At 32.6% G+C, this 20,637-nt stretch overlaps 1 protein-coding gene across 1 annotated transcript; it reads right to left on the bottom strand.

The window, feature by feature from the left end:
• Positions 1 to 3,226: 3,226 nt before the first annotated feature.
• Positions 3,227 to 9,758, bottom strand: LOC133195275 (uncharacterized). Its single transcript, XM_061331129.1, is given in 6 exon segments — positions 3,227 to 5,313; positions 5,316 to 8,309; positions 8,461 to 8,577; positions 8,717 to 8,812; positions 8,922 to 9,200; positions 9,680 to 9,758. Coding segments are annotated over 6 exon segments (4,788 nt in total). The 5' UTR covers positions 9,726 to 9,758; the 3' UTR covers positions 3,227 to 4,057.
• Positions 9,759 to 20,637: the final 10,879 nt, after the last annotated feature.

Genomic DNA, 20,637 nt, shown 5'->3' with positions numbered 1-20,637 from the left:
AAGACATAATTTTTCTCAGCAATTGATTGTGCTCTCTGCAAAATACAGTAGGCTCCTAATGGAATACCTGCTGTATTCATGATATTGCAAAACTTCCAATAGTGACTTTTATATTGTTGTTAAAATACGAAATGTTATTGCAAAATTCATTCTTCATGCTCACAGAGTTGTGTATACTTTAGGTTTGGTCTAAAGTTGATATTTTTAAGATAGACATAGAGGTCTTTCGTCCATCTCAAGATTTACATTTTTGCATCTCAATATTATGTTCTGCATTACTTTTCATATTTGACTTTGAGGACTAAAAAGTGGAGTCTCCAACTGTTTTTTTTTTTAAGATTTTTTTTTTTATTGTAATCATTATTTGTGCATATTTGAGTAGATTGACATCAATATTTATAATACCAACAGTTTTTGTACGTCAAATTGAAAAAATTCCATCTGCCAACCAGGGATGGGGTCAATTACTTTAAAAAGTAATTAATTAAATTACAATTACTTTGACTTTTTCTTCAATTAAATTACAATTAAATTACAGGCTTTCTAAGACAATGTAATTAATTAAATTACAATTACTTTGCAAAAGTAATTAATTAAATTACAAATTACATTTTTTAATTTTTTGAAAATTTTTATAATCCTTGTCAATGAATATACAGAACATCATTTATTTGTATATAAGCTCAGCCTCTGCACAAACAGTTACTGTACAAGAAATAATATGCTATAGGCATTGTGTATCGTTCTGGTTTAATTAAATTTTATAACATTTATTTACAAAACAATAAGAATCTCCTTAAAGAACTATCCGAGATCAGTTTGATGCAGTTTCCACCACACAAAACCTACATGTACACAAATTGCATGGCTTATGATATTTGATTAAAAGTGAGTATTTTAATAGAGTGAAATGAGTCGCAACTGTAACCCCTCAAATTAAATATTTCCTTTGAAGGTAACCTGAACATCCTAAATTGCTATTTATGTTGAACAATTTTACTTCATAAATCAGAATTGTACAGATAGAAGATTCATTCATAAAAATCTGTTTAGATGTTAAAATAATTATCAAATTGAATGGTTTTTTTTCTAAAGCTAGCGGAGCATTTTAAATTGAAATAATTATCTTCATTGGCTTTGTCTTCTAAATCATGGAATGAATATCTCTTTAGAGGAGTTGATTTGTTTTGATTGCAATTTAAAGCTGTGATCTGGAGGGCAATTATCTCTTCCCAACAAGAGAGAACTTAATTAATGACATACACCTTCTTTTTCTTTATTATTGATCAAACAACAAAGATTGAAATATAATAAATGTGTGTTTCATAGCTGAATAGACCTAAGTTAGGTGGTTCAAAATTCATATTTATAAACATAGATCAAAAAATTCAAAATTTACATAATGATTAGAAAGAAACTAGTTTATTATTATCAAGCCAATCATTTAATTATTTTGTAAGCATTAACCTAAGATTTTGTATAAATGAAGGATTGAGGATATGTTTAACAATAAAATAAAAACCAGTAAAATGGGGAGGTAGTGGTGACGATATATCATGAATATATCATGAATGTGTATTATATAAAGTAATTGAATGTAATTGAAAAAGTAATTGAAATTACATGGTATTTTTTCAGTGTAATTAATTAAATTACAATTACAAGTAATTGAAAAAATGTTCAATTACAAATTACTTCCAATTACTTCAAAAAATGTAATTAATTACAGTCAATTACAATTACTTTTTTCAATTACCCCATCCCTGCTGCCAACGTATTTCTAAACATTCCATTTGGACTTGATCTTTTGTTTCTTTGTATTTCCGTACATGCATGCAAATTTGACATTTATTTTATGTTATTTTTTTTGTTGTATATTTTGTATTTCAGTAAAAATAAATGTATTTTTCCAATGTTCGTTACAGACATGAATATGTGAAAAGTAGAGAGGGGCGCCTCCGACCAAGAATCCATTTCCCAAGTAACTATAAATGATACATGGACCAGAATTACAGGGATATTGCATCTAAGGATTATAAAATAACTATAAGACCTTATATTGGTCTTCAATTGAATAATTCATTGGCATGCCAAGAAAGATAATTTAAACATCCATTAAACAAAGAGAAATCTCTTATTTTAAAAAAAGTTTTTCAAGTGATAAAATTTTAAGACTCAAAACAAGTCCAGGTATTATTAACAAAAATTAAGAAATAAGAATGTTCAAAACTCAGTGGAAACATTTTCAAAAATAATTAAAATTGATTTTACTCCACAGAATTTTCTTTCCACCCTGACAACGTCAGGGGTCCTGTGTCAACTCGTTGCCGTTGGACCCCTGACAAAATTTGAACATTCGACATCTTCGGGCTGACTGCAGCGGGAAAATTACAAATCTTGATTGTTTTTCTTATCTCTCAACCAATCACAGTAAGCCTTTCGGTAAAAAACTGCGTTGCACGTGCATTTTAGGTGTCGTCTGATTTCTTTCTGTGTATATATTATCTGTCTACTGCAACTTGATTGGCGCTTCTCAATGAGAGAAGGAAGCCCGAAGATATCGAATGAAATTTGTCAAGGGTCATGAAATAACTGTAAATAAATGAATTGATAATGCCAAGGAAGATAATTTAAACATTCATTAAACAAGAAGAAATCTCTTACTGAAAAATAAGTGATGAAATTTCATTATAAACAGAAATGAATCAGTTGACACCTAAAATGCACGTGTAACGCATTGTTTATTACCGAAAGGTTTACTGTGATTGGTTGAGAGATGAGAAAAACAATCAAGATTTGTAATTTTCCCGAAAGACATCGGTGCAGTCAGTCTGAAGATATCGAATGAAATTTGTCAGGGGTCCAACGGCAAAGAGTTGACACAGGACCCCTAACGGTATAAGGATCATTGAGATTATTGCTTGGAAATATTTTATAAATTAGATGAATTATAATCCAGTGCATTCTCTTAAAAATCGACTCTTACAAATTATAATTGGTACTCTAAATTATTCCTGAATCTCCGGTGAGGTACCTGCTTGTTACTTTTGGTATTTAAATATGAAAATAAACATGTATTCCTTTCTTTTGTCGAAATAAAGGCAAAAATAAATGCACTGCTTTTGTGCGTCAAATGCTCATACTTTCCAGAGAGTCCTGATTTTAACAAATGTATATCTCAAAGACTGATGACAAGCAGACAACAGTACTAAAAATATATGCAGACTTTACTTCTTTACGCTTCATTTAACATGTTAAATTATATCATGATATATTGTACTGATACAATTATTTCTGACAACCTAAGTACAAACCTTGTTCAGCTAAAGAGTGCTGAAAAATGGTTTCAGTATACATAAGATTTTATAATCCCAACAAATTGAAAAAGTACCGTACATAAAATGGTGTTAAAAGTAGAAACATAACTTATAGTTTCAGCGCTATTTTTCTAAAATGAACATATTTAGTCTAGCTTCTGAAAATCACAGCTTCATGAGCAAATATATGTTTAAAAATAGACCAAACAGGTTCTTTACCCTTGGGAAAAAAATTGGCCTGAATAGAAAAAGCACTTTTATCAATAAAAACCATTGCCCTCATAAACAATCATTAAAAGCAGTATTTAGTCAACAATTCAATAATTAACTGACTGGAAAAGATATATTATATAAAATGTAATTGATAAATAAAATTGCAAAGCCTCATATCATTTCATAAAACTGGTTTTTTTTTCTTTTCGTAGTCAACCATGCACAATATCAACAAGAAAATTAACCACAATCCCAATGAACAAAAAGCCACTTGTCGTGACTTTAATAAATGTCAATCTTCATCAAGTCCTGAATAAAACCATAACTGATTTATTGAAGTTGCATAAAGAAGAAAGAACTGTCATGTCATGACGTGCAACCCCATGCACTCGGATGAAAGAAGGAAAAAAAGTGGTCCCTTGATGACTGTCTGATATGTTACCACCAGTTAAGTACAAAACACAAATTTCAACAGTAATCAATATAATTTCATACGAAATAATTTCAACATCAGTCACACAGCTAATTCAATTATCCGACTTGGTTACTACCCTTCCACATTTGCATTGTACAGAGAACTTGTCACTTGTAATTTCGACTTTTCTATTGCAGTTGAAACAATGATATTTCTTTAACAAAGCAACGTTGTATGCTTCATATCCATCAGCGTATGTGAAGGCCAAGACAAATTCAACTCTCTCTCCAGCGTATCGACTTCCCACAAGCGGTTCTTTAGTTCTCACTGGAATGAAAAACACTCGAACGGTAAATTTATTGTCCCCAAGATCCATTTTGATATATCCAGTTTGCCTTTGTGTATGCGGTCGTGTAATGGTCCCTTTGAATACTGCTAAATGCGTGGTACTAGAGTCCCCGGCGTTTACTCGATTTTCACCGCTATGCCTGACTTTCCAACTTGGTATGAGGCATTTTATTCCTGGTCCTTTACCATACCATTCTTTCGGACTTCTTGGTTTTGCTAAAGCTTTCGTTCCTTTCCTCAGCTGTTCTAGTAACTCGTTTGCTTCCCTCAGCATTTCATCATTTGGTGATGTTTCTTCTGAGTATCCAAAGCCAAGTATGCTGAGAAGAATGAACAAGTAGAACTTTGAACTCGGACTTTTCAAAGTATCATGCCAATGACGAACTCTCCGTAAGACGTCTGCAGTGCAATAGATTTCTGAAAATTTTTCATGTCTAATGGCATTGAGCCAATCTTTGTATTCAAGGTCAATTGCGCTTCTAATTGGAGTAAATCCGCCACGGTCAGCATCCTTGAAATTCTGTTCACAAATACGCACAATCTCTTCAATGTCTGATTTTGAGGATATCCTTTCTAAGGTTCCAAGGGATTCATCCTTTCCATATTTCAGTTTAATAACAGCTACATGTAAGCGCCGAGAGTAAATATCTTCTGTTATGTCCAGCCTTTCCAGTTCTTTTGCCTGGGATTTGAAGAGTGCGTTGTACCAATAAATATATCTGAAAAACCCAGGCGGCAGGTCTTCAGAATCTACGCATCCGTAGCATTGCAGAAACAACTCAAGAATTGTTGTGATGCTATCCTTCACGAAGTTGACTATTTCTGAATCAGGTGAAACTTCTAGAAACTCTTCAAATTCCCTGAAAGTCATATGCCTGTAAATAAATTCACAGATTTTTAACCTTGTTGCTATTTCTCCTACGTATCCATAGGCTTCTTCATATCCAATCAAATTTGTCAATTCTCTTGTCTCAAAGAAATAGTAGCAAGCATCCTTAGCGTCTTGTAGTAGTTCCCTTATTTTCTATCGAAATTATCCTGTGGTGTAAGAATTTCTGGTTTATCTCCGTGGGATTTTCCTGTATACTTCGTAATTCTTTGCAAGTAAAACATACCAAACATGTGATAAACATGCTTAAGTGTATGTTTTGCACTGTCATCCAAGTTTTCATAAGATTTCCCTGCTTTCTTCTTTCTACATAAATCAACTGCTTGGATGAAACAATTTTCAGCTTTCTTTTCATCCTCTGGTCTACATATTGAATACATTCTTCCAAGATGCGCATGAAAATTAGCATCCTCTGGGAAGATATCAGTCAGGCGCTTTAGGATGTCAATCCTTTCCATGTAAGGCGCTTTGCATTCAATATCTGCCATCAGACGAGACAGTTTCCTTCTTCCAGGCACTTCATTGTCACCGACATCTTGGTTATCTCGGAAAATAAGAGTTCTTCTTAAAATATCTGCAATGATTCCAGACTTAACAATGCTTTTAATTTTCTTTGCTTTAATGTCTTCCAAGAACATGGTCAAAAATTCGTAGAGTTCGTATCGAGCTGTAATACTCAACCCAGAGCTATCACATTTACCCATCTTCTTTTTGTTCCAAGTAAGCATATGCTCTAATATTTCCTTTGCAACTGTATAGTGACATATTCGTATGGTATTGCGTTTGTTTTCATTTGAGCAAGAAACAATGAACATCTGAACAGGGAAGGGAAAATCCTCCATGGTAACATTATAATTTGGTGGTAACTCCAAAAGAGTTGAAAAGAACTGGCAAGGCATTGATGTTTGACCATAGTAGTAAACCAGGGAAAGGTATCCTATAATCTTCTGCCACGAGAGGAGCTTTTCAGTGGGATTTTTATCAAGCTGAAGGTATCCACGCACAAAAGAACGTACACCTTTAAACTCTGACAAGAATGCTACCATTCCGAATTCGTACATAAGGTGCTCTTTACCATCAGAAACATCTCTTACTAGACTGTCTATTTGATCTTTCTTTTCCGGTGAGTCACACTGATTTGAAAATTTGATTCCAAGTTTGTTTGCTTCATTTGACGAAACTGTCCCAGGTAACCAGAATTCGGTTTCCTTCAAACTTATGGTTTTCTTTGGTTGTGTGCAACGTTTGATGTGTAATAATATCACAATCAAATGAGCTCTCTCTAAAAATTTATGCAAATATGTAAACCTTTGCTGGTCTTCTCCATCAATAAGCAATACTACAGGTAAGTTTGTTTTCTCAAATAATATTTTTATTCTGTCAACTAAGTCCTGAACCAATGTCCTGGAATTCATTTGTACTTGTCCACAGGGAGTCATGGATCTCAATTCCCATAAAACTCTTTGTCCAAGAGTGGATCCACCTGCACCCGGGGCGTGATATATTGTAATTTTACCAGATTTAAATGGCTCTAAAAAGAAATGCTTTATTCTCCGTACAATATTTGCTGTTAGATCTCTTTCTGCATCAAAATGACCAGCCCCAGCAAGGTAAAGTGCAAACCAGTGGAGATTCCCTCCCCGATAAAAATGCTTCTCTTCTTCATGTAACTCTTCCATAGTCATTTCGCTTTCTTTAGTTTTGCGATATGGGTTGTCCAAGTACAGAATTTCAAAGTCTTCTCGGAATATGGCAGCCATTGATTCATCAATATGTGGAACATCTGTTTTATCAAATGTTGGCAGCTTGTACTCTACGCTTTGGATTGAGTATTTTTCACCAAGCAAACTTGATATTCCCTGTAGTATTTCCTTAAAATCATTGATCAGCGTAAGCTTTGGTTTCAGAAGTCCCAGCATAGTTTTACTCTCTGACGATGCGTTGCTTTCATTACAGCAAATAACAATGTTAGGGTTTTCAATGAGTTCTGCTATTTTTGAAAGTGCCTTGAACATATATTGACATGACTCAAGATCTGAAGGCCAAAATACAACAAACGTTAATGTGCAGTAATTATCAGATATGTTTGCTAATTCTATAATCTGCTTTTCGTAGTTTTCTCTTATATAGAACATCCATTGTATATAATCGTCAGGCGTTCGACTATCAGCCTCCTGCACAGATCCGCGAAGCAAACACCACTGTGTCCCATGGTGGGAAAGATGAGGACGATCCCTCCATGTGCAAACGTGAATTGATCGCCGTTGTTTTATACTGTCCTCTATTCTTGATAAAAGCCCATCTACTCGACTATGTTTATCAAAATCATAAACGCTTAGCCAAGGAACAAGGGCCAGCGCTTCAATATTTTCGGACATGTCCTGAGTAGAAGTAAAAAGAATGTGGTGACCTGATTTAAAGTTATTGAGATAGGCAAAGAGATCTTTTATATCAGCAATTGTTCCACTACTCGGTATTGTGTACTCCTTTCTTTGCTGCATATATACTGGCTTCGAAGATTGCGATGTAGTTTGTTCAAGTTTTCTGTAATCTTTCGCAGTTTTGTTTGAGGATGATGTTACACATGCATATGATTTTTGAAAAATGGGTTTCTGTGATATATTTCCGCTACGAGGCAGAGGCGGAAACAAATCATTCTCGTCTTTGTGCTTTGATTTGTTCTTTTCATGGGTTTTATGCCTCACGTAGACCCATCCTTCATCTGTTGAATCTTCGTCTTCATGTTCAGTATCTGACTGATGATCAGAAACAGCTGAACATGATCTAGAAATATTTTCACTACACTGTTTGGTCTGGGATGCGCTTCTAAGCATATTAAGCTCATAGCACTCATGCCATTTATCATCTCCTGGTATAAATTTAACAGCGAATTCTGATCTTCTTTTTGTACACTTAAACTTCAGGGGATATCTTTGCAAAAAGGATTTTAACTTAATTCCTGAAACTTGGTAAAAAGACTTCTTATCAGTCATAAATGTTCCAAAGAGCTTGGTGAAAGCAGTCTCAAGCTTTTGCAGATTCATTTCCTTTGGCTCTTCAGTTTCATTTGGGTACAGTATACACTGAAGCATACCGAGAAGAATAGCATCTTTCTTTTGCTGTTTTCCTTCAAAACGTCATAAAAAATTCTTACTTTCAGTATCATAAGAAAAAATGAAGGATGGACTAAAATTGTATACAGTCAATGCATTTCAGACTCATTAAACAAGTTCTATACACATGTATATATATATATATATATAAAATTACACACTTACCTTTCGGATTTGCTAATTCTTTATATGCCTGATTAACAGTGAGCTTTGAACCTTGTCCAATAACAATATTACTACAGTCCTTAAAGATATATGTATCTCCCTCTTTGGGTTTACTCTCTAAAATGTTTTAAAAATCAGATGAAAGTTGTATTAATTGAAGAGAAAAGTTTGCACTATTAATTCTAAGAAGTAAGAAGAATTGAACGTATTTTCAATTGAAACTTTAATGTCAAAAACTCAAAAAACCATAATCAACCTTTTTCATCAAGTTCAGGCATCATTTTAAACGAAATCTTTGTTAAGTCCTGAAGAAGATCATCCCAAATACTCTCATGTTTGGACTCCGGTTTATCTACAAATGACAGTAACAAAATGAATCTCTCTCTCTCTCTCTCTCTCTCTTTTCAAATTAAAAGTTTGCCGAGATTGCGTTTATATATAAATAAATCATAAATATTCACCAGAATTTGCTGCTTTCAAAAGGTCATCTGCTAAATCCAGAAGTTTAATTTCCTTTAATCCAAAGTATAGCAAAGGAACACATTTCAATGTATGTTTCAATACCACGGTATTCCACTGCTGGAGCATGTATTTGGCACATTTTTGTGGGCTATTAGGAAACAGATCTTGTAGCTGGACCAGAGAACTGTGTTCAAAGCCTATATGGGTACCGAACGAAAACCACTCTCTACCGAGACGTGAACACAATTCCTCTTCAAAAAAGGCTGGGTAATCTGAAACTTATATATATAAGATTGATGTCATTTTATACAGATTTTCTTGGGGGGTGTTACCGTGGAATAGTTTGGGTCAATGTTCGTGAGTAACCAAACTTCACCGGTTCTTATGGACGTAATTTCGAGGGTAGTTAGTATATGAAAAAGTTTAATGGACACATTACATTTAATGAATACATTGACAAAGGTCATTGTTCGAGGGGATCCAAATTCGTGGGTAAGGGTGACCGACGAAATCCACGAATATTATTCCCCAAAGAATAATTATGACTTCACAGTACAATTTGGTAAAAGTAACATTTTAATATCTGTCTATGTTAACTATAGTATTACAGTATTAGACTTTTCTAGTATGGAAATGACATGTATTCTCGTTCTACACAGATTATTATAATTCTGGATCTAAGTCAAACCGAATGAACATTTCAAATCCTGTTTGAGATATTTTCATATTTATAAATAGTTGTGGGTAAATATTATACCTGAATTGCTTTTTGCTAATTTCTTCTTCTTCTGACTCTTGGCCATTTCGTGCCATCAGTTCTGTTTGGTAGGTTTTCCTGAAATAATGAAAATCATTTTACTGTTCTTTAAATTGGCCATAAAAATGATATCTTAATTAATACTTCTATCCTATTTTTCTGTTATGCTGGAAGTTGATTTAAAGTAGCTTAAAAATGCACTGCTCTTGTATTCCGTATTAAAATGATCATATGCAATCATATTTAATTTGAATACTGGAATATGGCATGCTGAAGCCACTTGTAATGTTTAGGATCACAGTTTTAGCATCTATTGAGGAAACTGAAAAAGCCATTATAACAGATAAATACACTTTAGCAATTAGAAAAAAAAATCTTAGAAAATAATTATTTGGACATTCTATTTTGTTTTCACAGTATCTTATTTGGTATGTTCTTACAAAGTGTTCAAAGTTCTCTATAGAACTCAAATATCAAATAAAAGCATTTCTGTTTGATTGAGCATTTCTTTAGAACTTTGAAATAAAAACTGTGTAATATTTGACGACATGTATACACCAAAATATCTAAATCAGATCTTAGACAACATTATTTAATAAAAACAGCATGTCAGTGGGTTTTTTTATATTTAAAATACGAGTTTTCTACTGTATGAGATATACCGGGCGGGGATTAAGACAAGGGCGAAAGATCGAGCTGGGCCCCGCCTGTATCTCCCATAAAGTTGGAAACAAGTACTTTAAATGACACAAGACTCCTAAATGACGTTTGTGTTTTAAAACGTTCCATCTATTGATCAAACCAATCAAATATATAACTCAAATTCATTGATCAAACCAATCAGATAACTTCATTGCAGAGAAAATAAAAAGTTTCAGAGAGCGCCGAAATTTATGTTACGATGGAAGCCCTTGGTGAGTTTGATCTAGGTAACGAATTTGGCTTGCTCAATTAGCAATATCAATTAAATATGTTTTTGGTATAAACTTTCTACTCTCAAAAACAACAAGGCATGTTTTCTCAGACAATCCACATACTTTTGTATATACACTTTTGTTATCTTTTATTTATTTGTTTTTTTTTTTTGTTTCTGTCTTGTATGGGGTCAGCAATATTTTCATCCATACTTTTAAAAAATATATGGATCATAATAAGAACAACAACCTAAAAATACTTACAGTAAACTGTCAAGGCCTTGGTAACATTCATAAAAGAAGAGATGTGCTTAAGAATTTCATACCTAAGAATTATAATGTTTATTTTTTACAAGATACTCATTTTGTGGGAAAAGATGAAAACTTTATAAGAACACAATGGGGATATAAAGCTTTTTTTTTAGTTCATTCAAATCCAATTCAAGGGGAGTTGCTATCCTTTTTAATAATAACTGTGAATTAAAAATCATCAATGAATATAGGGATACTGGTGGTAATCTTCTAATTTTGGATGTTTTTATTGAGGATATCTCTTTTTTACTAATAAATATTTATGGTCCAAACTCTGACACACCTAATTTCTACTTAAGTTTAGTTTATAAAAAAGAGGAGATTTACTCTTCCCAAAATATTGTTATAGGGGGTGATTTTAATTTACTTTTTGATAAGGATTTGGATTCAATGAATTACAAAAATTTAAACAACCCAAAATCAAAACTTGAAGTAATGAAGCTTACGGATGTTTTAAATTTAAGGATGTATTTCGTGAAGATAATCCAAATTTAAAAAGGTTTACCTGGAGACGAAAAAATCCACTCAAACAAGCTAGACTTGACTTTTTCCTGATGTCTGAGTCTATGCTAACTATGATGCCTTGTGTAAAGTTTGAAAGTAGTTACTGTTCTGATCATTCTCCAGTTCTACTACACTGTAAATTAAATGAATTTAAAAAGGAAATGGTTTCTGGAAATTCAATAATTCTCTGCTACATGAAAAATAATATGTTGAACAAATAAAATGTAAGATTGAGGAGGTTAAAATCCAATATTCCTGCCCAGTATGGAAAAAATCAGTTACCTTGAGAATGATGCTATTCAATTTACCATTAGTGATCAACTCTTTCTTGATGTCTTGTTAATGGAAATAAGAGGGAAGTCAATTTCAATTTCATTTTCAACGTATAAAAAAAAGAAAATTATTGAAAGAGAGCAACAATTGGAAAGAGAAATAACAGAATTTAACAGATCAGTCAATAAATGAACTCGAAGAAAAACAAAGAGAAGTAGAAAAAATAAAGAATATGAGATTTAAAGGTCAATGCATAAGGTCAAAGGTCAAATGGATTGAGGAAGGAGAAAAACCCTCTAAATATTTTGTAAGTTTAGAATCAAGAAACTATGTGAGTAAGCAAATACCTAAAATAGAAAAGGACAATGGATCAATTATCTCTTCTCAATCTGAGATTTTAAACGAAACAAAAGCTTTTTACGAAAACCTATGCAAGAAAAGGAAAAATGTAGAGTCAGAAAATATTTATGAAAGACTTAAACAATATGATATTCCTAAATTAAGTAGAGAGGAATCAAACAGTCTGGAAGGGCCAGTAACAAATCTTGAAGTTTTTAATTTCTTAAAACAAATGAAAAATGAAAAAAAGTCCAGGACCTGATGGATTTACGTGTGAATTTTTCAAATTTCTCTGGAAAGATATTGGCTCCTTTATTACAAGAGTAATAAATAATTCAAATGAATTACTTCAATTCTCAGATTCAAATAAATTGGGAATCATTACGTGTATTCCGAAAGTAGGAAAGGAAAAACAATTTCTGAAAAATTGGCGATCCATTCGTCTTTTAAATGTGGTTTATAAAATAGCATCATGATGCATCGCTGAACGAATGAAAACTAAATTGGGCAAATTGATAAACAGAGACCAAACTGGATTTATTAAAGGTACATGTAGATTTATCGGGTAGAATATTAGACTGATATATGATATAATGCATTATACAGAATATATTCAAATACCTGGCCTATTGATGTTAATTGACTTTGAAAAAGCATTTGATACAATCTCTTGGAATTTTATATATCAAACCCTTGACTTTTTTTAATTTTGGATCTTCTTTTATAAATTGGATTAGAACCTTCTATAATGGTATTAAATCATGTGTTATACAAAATGGATTTACTTCAGACTATCTTTTCCCCCAAAGAGGCTGTAGACAAGGTGATCCAATCTCACCATATCTCTTTTTGCTATGTGCTGAAATTCTTGGAATCTTAATTCGAAATAATCAAGATATTAAAGGTATAACAATTGAAGGTGAAGAGTACAAACTTTCGCAATATGCTGACGATACCTCTCTTATCTCGGATGGTTCACCAAGATCCATGGATGGTATTCTCCGAGAATTAGATTACTTTGCCAATATATCAGGTTTAAGAATAAATTTCTTAAAAAACTAAAATGATATGGATCGGAAGAAAAAAAAAATCTCAAGGGAAGTATTCCATCACTCGAGGTGGAAGCTGGATTGGGATAATACAAATTTTGATCTTCTAGGAATAAAATTTTCAGTAAACTTGGATGAAATGCCTGATTTAAATTATTCCATAAAACTAAATGAAATCAAAACATTGTTAAATAAGTGGAGGTTGAGGAAATTTACCCCAATTAGAAGGTTAACAGTAATTAAAACTTCAATATTACCTTAATTAAACCATTTAATTCTTACTTTACCAAACCCTAAGTCAGAATTTTTGAAGATGTTTGAGACAGAAATGTATTATTTTTTATGGGGTAGCAAAATTCATAAGGTAAAGAAAAATGTTATAATCCAGGACTATAAATATGGAGGTCTTAAAATGATTGATTATACAGAATTCATTTCTGCTCTCAAATCAAGTTGGATCAGAAGACTTATTCACTCAGATGCAAACTGGGTAAAACTATTTGAAGCTGATATAAAAGTAGACATAAGAAATCTTTGGATAAGGGGTTCTGATTACATTCTGAATCTTTCAATAAGATTAAATAATGTTTTTTGGAAAGAAGTTCTGTCAAGCTGGGCAAGGCTAATTAGGATTAATCAAGAAAACAACAGACATGTGCTCTTTGAAGATATATGGAATAATCCAAAGATGAAAATTAATAATAAATCTTTCTTTTGGAAAAACTATTTTAATGAAAGCACTGTTTTTCTTATTGACCTCTTTAACAATGATGGTAGTTTCATAAGTTTTGACTCCTTAATAAACTTGAAAGTGAAAACAAATTTTATTGATTATATTGGTCTTAGGACTGCAGTTTTAGATAGACTGAAAAATATAAACAATAATGAAATTGAAAATATAAAGTCAATTGGACCACATATTCCATATCCCATTTATGTGTATTATAACATGATAAAGGTTGTAAGGGCATGTACAATATATTTATAAGTAAAAAGAAAGAGCCAGTCAACTCGCTCAAAAAATGGAAAGAAAACAGTGTTTCCCTTTGCGAAGCAGACTGGAATAAAATATTTCAACTTCCTTTATCAAAATATCAAAAGAATCTAAATTTCAATGGCTACAATTTCAACTATTACATAAAATCATCCCAACTAATTATTATCTATTTAGACTTAAATTGATTGATTCTCCAGCATGTACTTTCTGCAAAAGTGACATAGAAACAATTGATCATTTATTTGTAGAATGTTTTTATGCAAAAGAACTCTGGTGTACCATTGAAGAATGACTTTTCAATAAGTTTAACATCCATTGTAGTTTTGATAGACAAGCAATACTATTTGGTAAATTTGAAAATATGAATGTTTATAAATATCAGAATCTTTTCATACTTATTGTAAAACAATTTATTTTTGCTAGTAAATATAAAATGGTCCCCAAAAAATGTTAACGCTGCACTAAAGGGGATCACAGATAGAATTTTTATTGAAAAAGTTTTGTTGTTTAAAAGTTGTAGATATGAGGAATATGAAAGGCATTGGAAAACTATTTGTGATGCGCTGAAATTAATACAGATATATATACTTCCTATTACCTATTTGATTCAGAAGAAAAAATTAGATTGATTATTTATCATTTTGTATTATTTGTAATATAGAATAATTGTTTTCTTTTGCTGACCCCCCCTTTTTTTGTTAATGTTTGTTTTTTTTTTCTCTCTCAAAACAACTTTCATAGTGTATAAAAGTAGATCTGTGTAAATATGATTAAGACAAGACAGAGTATGTGTAATCGGATGTTAACTTGTACCAATTGAAGAAATTTATGTTGTATACATATACCTATGAAAGTGTTATAACAATAAAAAAAAAGAATTTGGCTTGCTCTGTCTGTTGACATATGTTTCAGTTCAAAGAGATGCATCAAATTGATGTAGAAGTTTTTGAATAAATTTTGCTTCATATATGAATAGTAACAGGCACAATTGGCACCAACGTGAATTTCAACAGATTGTTCGAAGGTCTGAACTCCAAAAACTACATAGATATTGTCAATCAGAAACACTTGAAAGCATCCTTTTAGTATCGACTTCGGAATACTTGTGTGCAGAATCAGAACATGTAAAGTAAGAACCAGTGTGAGGTAAAGAGATTGAAATCGGTATAAAAATTTTTTTTGAATCCACCCCGGAACAAGACCATTATTTTCTTGTGAAATCAGAGAAAGATGTCGACCCTCCAATTCAGAAAGAAACTGAAATGCGAAAGTGCTTCTGAGGAAAGTGGTTCTGGTGAATTTCGTATTTCGTTTTGAAATTGTGTTGCTTCATATTCTGTAGAAAAATTTTTGCCAATTAGCTGCATTAAACTTTTTAAAAATATATACCGGTCTCTTTTTCTTTAACCCTCCCTCCCAAGTTCGCAGTATTAAAAAGTATATTCGTTTTGTATCAGAGGTATGAGCAAAACATATTTTTTCTGTTGAATCTTAACCTTGACGTTCAATGGCGGTTACCTTCCGTGTGGTGCAGTGGTTAGAGTGTTTGCTCTAGAGTCGCGATGTAAGGAGTTGATCCTTATGTCGCGGGTTCGAACCCACTGTGGGGCATAGAGGCAGGCCCTTCGGATGAGACTGTGTAAACCGAGGTCCAGTACGTGTCGCAGTAGGTGCTGGCACGTAAAAGATCCCACACTGCTCAATGGCTCGATATAAGTGCCTAGTATTGGTCAAAATTTGCAGCCTTCCACCGGCAAGTGTTGGCGTCTCCATATGAGTGAAAAATTCTCGAGAGGGACGTTAAACAACAAACAAAGAAACAAAATCTTCCTCACAAAAACTTGCTGTTATCTCTTGAATATTTACAAAAAGATTTACATAATGTCATTTATCATAATTTTGAACAGTCAAACTAAAATTGCATATTTTGTATTGTCTTTTCTTGAAATATTCAAAATATCCAGGTATAACAAAGCTTAAAATTGCTTACTCTTCTGCAATCCAACAAAATGATTACCTGGGACGAAAACAGAAATCCCTTGCGCTAAATATAGTTCACGGACTAAAAATAGTTTTCAGGTCGTTAGTTGTTAAATGTTTTGCATTGAGACAATATAAGAGAATTAGAAAAAAAAAACAACTAATATAAATCACTGGATTGGAATGAAGCATTAAAAATCCCAGTTAACTTTCATTTTTGGTTTTGTTTTCTTTTCAGTGAAAATGAATTGACTGGTACCCTGACATTGGTTAACGAGCACAAGGAACCAGACAAACCACTTCTATTTCCTCTCGGAAGCGACCATCGTCGGAAACCCACGGCCAATCTCGCATATGCTTATTCAATAAGCGACTGGAATCAAGGGAAGAGACCAAGTGCTAAAAATGAAACTGAAGTATTTGTCGAAGGCGGATCAATGCGGTTGGATAGATTATTTCAAGGGGACCCGACTGTCCCGTGCGAGAACTTACTCCAATCCACATTTTGCAAAAGTTTTTTCCCTTTGCTTGGTCAACCAAAAGGTCAAATGAATGTTTCTCATCTCACTGCCAAACAATCGTGCATGCTGCGATAAAATTCAGTGTGTTTAATTTTTTTTCCTTCGATGAGGGGCAATCAAAATACAAAATCAAACTATTACTTTTAAGTCAAATGACAGTTCCAATCTGAACCTTACAAAGGTCAGTGTTTTTTAAAGTGTGGATTCAACTACAATGAACTTAAACAGTAAAATATGCATATTTTTTTTTATTGATTGCCGCAAATTTTTGAAGTGGAAATATTTTTTTTCCGGTCACGGTCCACAAGCTCTAAGGTTCACTAGTCCAAAAGGTCTGTTTACTTCAGTAACTCCAAAGGTTCACTAGTCCGTTTAATTTCAAAAAACATGCGTTATTCTTTTGTTTGATTTTGTCATTTTGATTTATCACAGCAATGAATTGCAATTTGGTTTTTCCAGCTCACTCTGACAGCCTAAAGTTGATATATTCTTACAGATCGAAAAAAAGTTTGTTTTACCACATTAAGATTTACAAATTTTGTATCTCAGTCTTATGTTCTGAATTACTTTTCTTGTTAAATTTTGAGGACTAAAAGGTAAAGTCTCCAACATTTTTAAATACTATTTTTCTATAGTTGAATCCACACTTTTCAAAACTTAAATTTCCGTTACCCACCATCTTTGCACAGGTACTTCTGGACAGAACACCCCCCCCCCCTCCTCCGATTATTTTGCGTTTTTCCCGATTTTCCTATGGTATATGTGAAAATAAGCATAATAAATATAAATATAATTTGTGAAGAAATGTCCAACAAGCCCCGGGGTTGAACATTTGGGGGGAGGGTCCTGTCCACAAGTACCTGTGCATCTTTGGGGGAAAATCCATATAATCCTCACAATAGCCTTTACAGTTTTCTGGTCTGTCATTTGACTGGAAAAAATCTTTACATCTTGTATATAGATTGCCCCAAGATGGGGCTACCCCCAAAGTGAAAAAAAAATTAAACACAGTGGATTTATTGGAGCAAGCCCAAATGTTTGATGGTATAAAGAGGAGAAATGTAATCTCTATCCCTTTTGCATGGTTGACCCCGCTTTGCAATGTGTGGATTGGACTATTATTACTATTATTATTTGCGTATATTTGAATTTATTGACATCAATATTCTATAAGTGAACCGCATCATAATGCCGGTACCCGGTGTTTAAGACGAATAATGACCCCCATAGAATAATGACAGGGAGTTATTTTATTTTCGACGTCGAGAAATTACCCTTCTGCCTGTAGAAAAAGTGGCCTTACCCTTAAAATCTGCATATCCTGCGTGAAGAAAAAATGACCCCCGTAGAATAATGACCCCTCATATATTTTGTTAGGAATATACATTTATTTTTCTTTTTGATTATAAAGATTAAGAATAATAAATCAAAAGACCGGTGGACCAAAATACTCACCTGGGGTATACGTAAAACTGAAGACACAGGGATGATATGTTGGTCTCATTAAATCTTTCGAATAAAACTATCTGTCTTTTATGATAAATTGACAACAATAATCGACTTCAATATACCCTATGCGGAAATGCTTCCATTTTGATTTGACAAATGCATCATTTTTAAAAAATATATTCCAGAGAAAGAGAAAATGTTTATAATTAAATGTCTATCTATCTGTCTTTTACTAATACAAGAATATTTAAGTGATATCTCCAATTCTGTTGCTTCCTTGGCCCATGGGGCTTCTCATCCTACTGACATGCAGTTTTAATTAATCATGTACTCATTGGCAATTGAAAATTGTTAATTAGTGAAAGACATTTCTATTGATCAAGTTGCATTTGAGTGTCTGTATTTTTAACTCAGTGATTTTAACAGTGTACAAACATGTAATTTTGAGATATATAGCAAAACTATCTTACAAGTTAAATGAGAGGAATTGTGGGGTGTTTTGGCTACTTTTGGTACATGTTCATTCAAACCAGAAGAAAAAAAAAACATTAATTTATAACCTATCGTACATACAAAAGTGGAGAGAAAAACTGCAAGTAAAACTTCCAGGAAACCCCAGAAATCGCAAAGGAATGGAGTCAGTAAAAAAACCTGAGCATGCAGATATCCATTTTTTGTCCCCAAAGTGCAATTAACCCATGTGCCTTATACATGTGCCATCTTTGATTTTCATGCCTGCTCTCCTTTATCAGAGGAATGATGAATCTTGTATTAAAAAAATATCAAATCTGTTCGAACAAGTATATACTTCGCTAAGTTGTCCAAGCAAATATCCAGTTCGTCTGAACAATTCAAAAACAATTTAGTCTACTTTCTTCTAAATGCATTTAATTTTTACGAAGGAAGAATTTATTTGTCCATCCAAATATATTCTTCCGAACGAAAAACAAACTTGTCAGAACCATTACCTTATTTGTCTTTATTTTCTCAAACAATGATATATTTTTTCTGGGCTTCAACGGCACCATACTATTGAATTATATTCCGTATTTATAAAAGTTATGACCTTCATGGATTTTTGTAAATTTGTTAAAGTTATTAAGATTCTGAAATATCACAAAGTGTATAACCTTGCAAAATTTAAAAAATGGGAAAATAAATGTATTTGCCTACAAGGTCATTAAAATGACCCAGGAATTTTCGAAAGACTGACATTGATTGAGCTGTTGAAAGCCCTGATACATCATCTTATTTGTCAGTATCCTGCCTGTACATGTATAAAATAGTATACAGAGAATGCTCTGGCGTACCAAATGAGACTTACACATCATAAGCAGGTGATTGTAGAATTTTACTACATAAATACACGTAAGAAGTGGTCGATTCGGAAGTCATCCCGTTCGTCAATACTGAGTAGTTTAGTTGTTAGTTGGCAAAAACATTTAAAATTAATAAAATGGATGAAAAAGAAAGATTAAGATACAGCTGTAACAGTTTTATGCAATAAGCACTGTGACGTATCTATTGTGCGATTTTTATTATGTGCTGAAAACTTGAAAGGTACATAATAATATTTTATCTGAAGATAACGACCAGTAATCAAGCTCAAATGTCCACCGGAACATTACAACGGAAAAGAGCAAACACGAACCTTTAAAAATCATCAGAGGTGGAATCAGGTGCCATGGAGGAGTAAGCATCCCCTGTTGCTCATTGGTATGATTGGGCAAACGGAAAATCCATAAATTCAGTGTAAAAATAATGTTAACAATTTGAATGGAAAACGTCAGTCAACATTCGACTTGACGATTATACTGTATTCCGGGAAATTTTTGCCTTCATTTTATTTTCGTCCCTTTTGCCTTAATCACAGTTGGGCGAATTCAAAGTTCACAGTATAATTTCTTAAACAGAACGGTGACTGGGCGAATTTAAAACGGGGCAAAAATTGTTTGCAAGTGCGAAAGGGCGAAAATACCACGGGGCGAAAATAACCCTGTACACAGTATTGTAAATAATTTGCCATTAATTTGAGTGCTATCATGTCTTTTATAGTTTGTATTTCAGTAAAAATAAAAATATATTTGTCAAAAGTTAGTCAATTGTTGAATGCATGCATTTGTGAAAAGTAATAGACCAACATATCCTCTCCAATAAAAAAAAAAGAAAATACAAACAAACCAAACATCTAAATGCATGTTAAGAATAAGAAATAAAAAAGTAACATGAGAAACTATTCCACATTTACCAAGATACTGTAATTAAATAAAATTAAAACGACATAATTAAAAAATAATAACAATGGACATATATTTCCCATATTGGATCATATGTTTAATGTGATATCCCAGAGTAGATAAATATCATCTTTTCTCTTTGAGGAAAAACACATACAGCATTTTGTACAATAAGAAATTAAACTTTTCTCATGGTACGTGTAAAAAAGATACCATTTCTTAATTGATAAGCGGATGGTTAATCTCAAAATAGTACTCGTCACTACAAATCATATTTTTTTGGTCAAAGTAGAGCCGAAATGTAACACATATTAAGGCATTGAAAAAAAAAATAAAGAAGTGAAGGGAAAAAAAATCCAACCAATTTCTGTTATCTTTATATA

This window comes from Saccostrea echinata, unplaced genomic scaffold, assembly GCF_033153115.1.
Source record: "Saccostrea echinata isolate AGI-Se365-2 ecotype Australia unplaced genomic scaffold, CSIRO_AGI_Sech_v1 ptg000029l, whole genome shotgun sequence".
NCBI classification, from domain to species: domain Eukaryota; kingdom Metazoa; phylum Mollusca; class Bivalvia; order Ostreida; family Ostreidae; genus Saccostrea; species Saccostrea echinata.
This window is presented reverse-complemented; position numbering and strand designations above follow the sequence as displayed.